Here is a 2,153-nt window from a genome sequence, read left to right on the forward strand (position 1 = left end):
AGCCCCAATGTCCCTCTTTGAAGCTATGAACCAAGGACTGATTGTGAAGAGCCACGGCATCCGCCTGCTCGAGGCCCAGATCGCCACCGGCGGCATCATCGACCCTGTGCACAGCCACCGCATCCCCGTGGAGGTGGCCTACCAGCGTGGCTACTTCAACCAGGAGATGAACCAGATCCTCTCCGACCCCAGTGACGACACCAAGGGCTTCTTTGATCCCAACACCCACGAGAACCTCACCTACCTGCAGCTCCTGGAGAGGTGTGTCCAAGATTCAGAGACTGGGTTGTACATGCTACAAGTTGTACAGGAAGGAGGAAAATACTTCTACATCGATGAACTGACCAAACAGGTTTTGCGCTCAACGCCCCTTGAAGTGAAATTTGGAAAGTTTAAGGACCAAACGGTTTCCGTCTGGGAAATTCTCTGCTCTCACTACATCTCCCAGCAGAAAAGGAAAGAACTAGTGATGCAGTACAAATGGAAAACCCTGGCACTGGAAGATCTGATAGCCCTCATCCTCGAAATAATTGAGGATACAGAGCGAAGAGCAGAAGCCCTCAAGGTTAAAGGACTCCGGGGGGATGTGTCGGTATCAGAACTGTTTAACTCAGAGATAATTGACAAGAAAACTTTGGATCAGCTGCAGGATGGGAGTCTCACCCTTGCAAGCCTCACAAAGAGGGACACCATCAAAAGGTACTTGGATGGCACGGGATGCATTGCCGGGGTTCTACTCCCATCAAGGAAAGAGAAGATGAGCATCTACCAGGCTCTGAAGAAAGGCCTCCTCACAGAGCAATGTGCACTGGGGCTGCTGGAGGCCCAGGCTGCCACTGGTTTTCTTATTGACCCACTGAAAAATAAGAAGCTCTCCGTGGATGAAGCCGTCTCGTCCGGGCTGGTGGGTAACGACCTCCACAAGAAGCTCCTGTTGGCAGAGAAAGCTGTGAGTGGATACACAGATCCTCAGACGGGAAAGAAAATATCCCTCTTCCAGGCCATAAAGCAAAAGATAACAGGCAAGGAGCACGGCATCCGCCTGCTCGAGGCCCAGATCGCCACCGGCGGCATCATCGACCCCGTCAACAGCCACCGCATCCCTGTGGAGGTGTACTTGGATGACGATACGTTCCTCCTACTTTCCGATCCAGATCATGGTAGCAAAGGTTTTATAGATCCAAACACTCATGAGAAAATCAGTTACAGTCAGCTCCTGCAGAGATGTTCCAAAGACAGAGATACGGGGTTGTACCTCTTGCAGGTCATAGAAAAAGAAGACGACTATTTCTACATTGATGAGCAAACCAAAAATGCCCTGTTAGCCACAAAGGTACAAGTGCCTGTTGGAAAATACACAGGACAGGTCTTATCACTGTGGGAACTTCTCTGTTCCGAGTACATCACGGAAGAGAAAAGAAAAGAACTGGTGAAAAAATATAAAGAGGAGTCCCATCACATTCTACAAGGAATCATTGACACCATATTAAACATCATTAAAGAAAAAGAAGAGGACAGAAGTGACATCTGGTTCCAGGGACTCAGACAACAAATAACAGCAAAAGAACTTCTCAGTGCGCAGATAATTACAGAAGAAACAGTGGAAAAACTCCATGAAGGAAAAGAGACGGCACAGGAAATAGCACAAATGGACAGCGTGAGAAGATACCTCGAGGGAACTGGAAGCATCGCTGGTGTGCTGGTGCCCTCCAAGGCTGATCCAAGCAAGATGGAGAAGATGACCATCTACCAGGCCATGTGGAAGGGTATCCTGAGACCAGGGACAGCACTGGTGCTGCTGGAGGCGCAGGCTGCCACCGGCTTCGTCGTTGACCCGCTGACCAACAAGAAGCTCTCCGTGGACGAGGCCGTCTCGTCCGGGCTGGTGGGCAGCGAGCTACAAAAAAAACTTCTTTGTGCAGAAAGAGCTGTGACGGGCTACACCCACCCCTGCACAGGACAAAAGATGTCCCTCTTCCAGGCCATGAAGAAGGAGCTCATCGTCAAGGAGCACGGCATCCGCCTGCTCGAGGCCCAGATCGCCACCGGCGGCATCATCGACCCTGTGCACAGCCACCGCCTCCCCGTGGAGGTGGCCTACCGGCGCGGCTTCTTCGACCACGAGATGAACCAGATCCTCTCCGACCCCAGCG

General features: G+C 51.6%; 1 protein-coding gene across 1 annotated transcript in view; it reads left to right on the plus strand.

The window, feature by feature from the left end:
* Positions 1–2,146, plus strand: part of EPPK1 (epiplakin 1) — a gene marked incomplete at its 3' end in the record, with an annotated part of 7,070 nt that extends 4,924 nt beyond the window's left edge. Inside the window, exon 3 of the mRNA XM_029085523.1 lies at positions 1–2,146. This exon is cut by the window's left edge and continues 5 nt beyond it. Within this exon, the coding sequence (XP_028941356.1) occupies positions 1–2,146 (2,146 nt within the window).
* Between the last annotated feature and the right edge of the window lie 7 nt (positions 2,147–2,153).

The sequence above is a fragment of the Antrostomus carolinensis genome, unplaced genomic scaffold (assembly GCF_000700745.2).
Source record: "Antrostomus carolinensis isolate BGI_N321 unplaced genomic scaffold, ASM70074v2 scaffold13486, whole genome shotgun sequence".
In the NCBI taxonomy this organism is placed as follows: domain Eukaryota; kingdom Metazoa; phylum Chordata; class Aves; order Caprimulgiformes; family Caprimulgidae; genus Antrostomus; species Antrostomus carolinensis.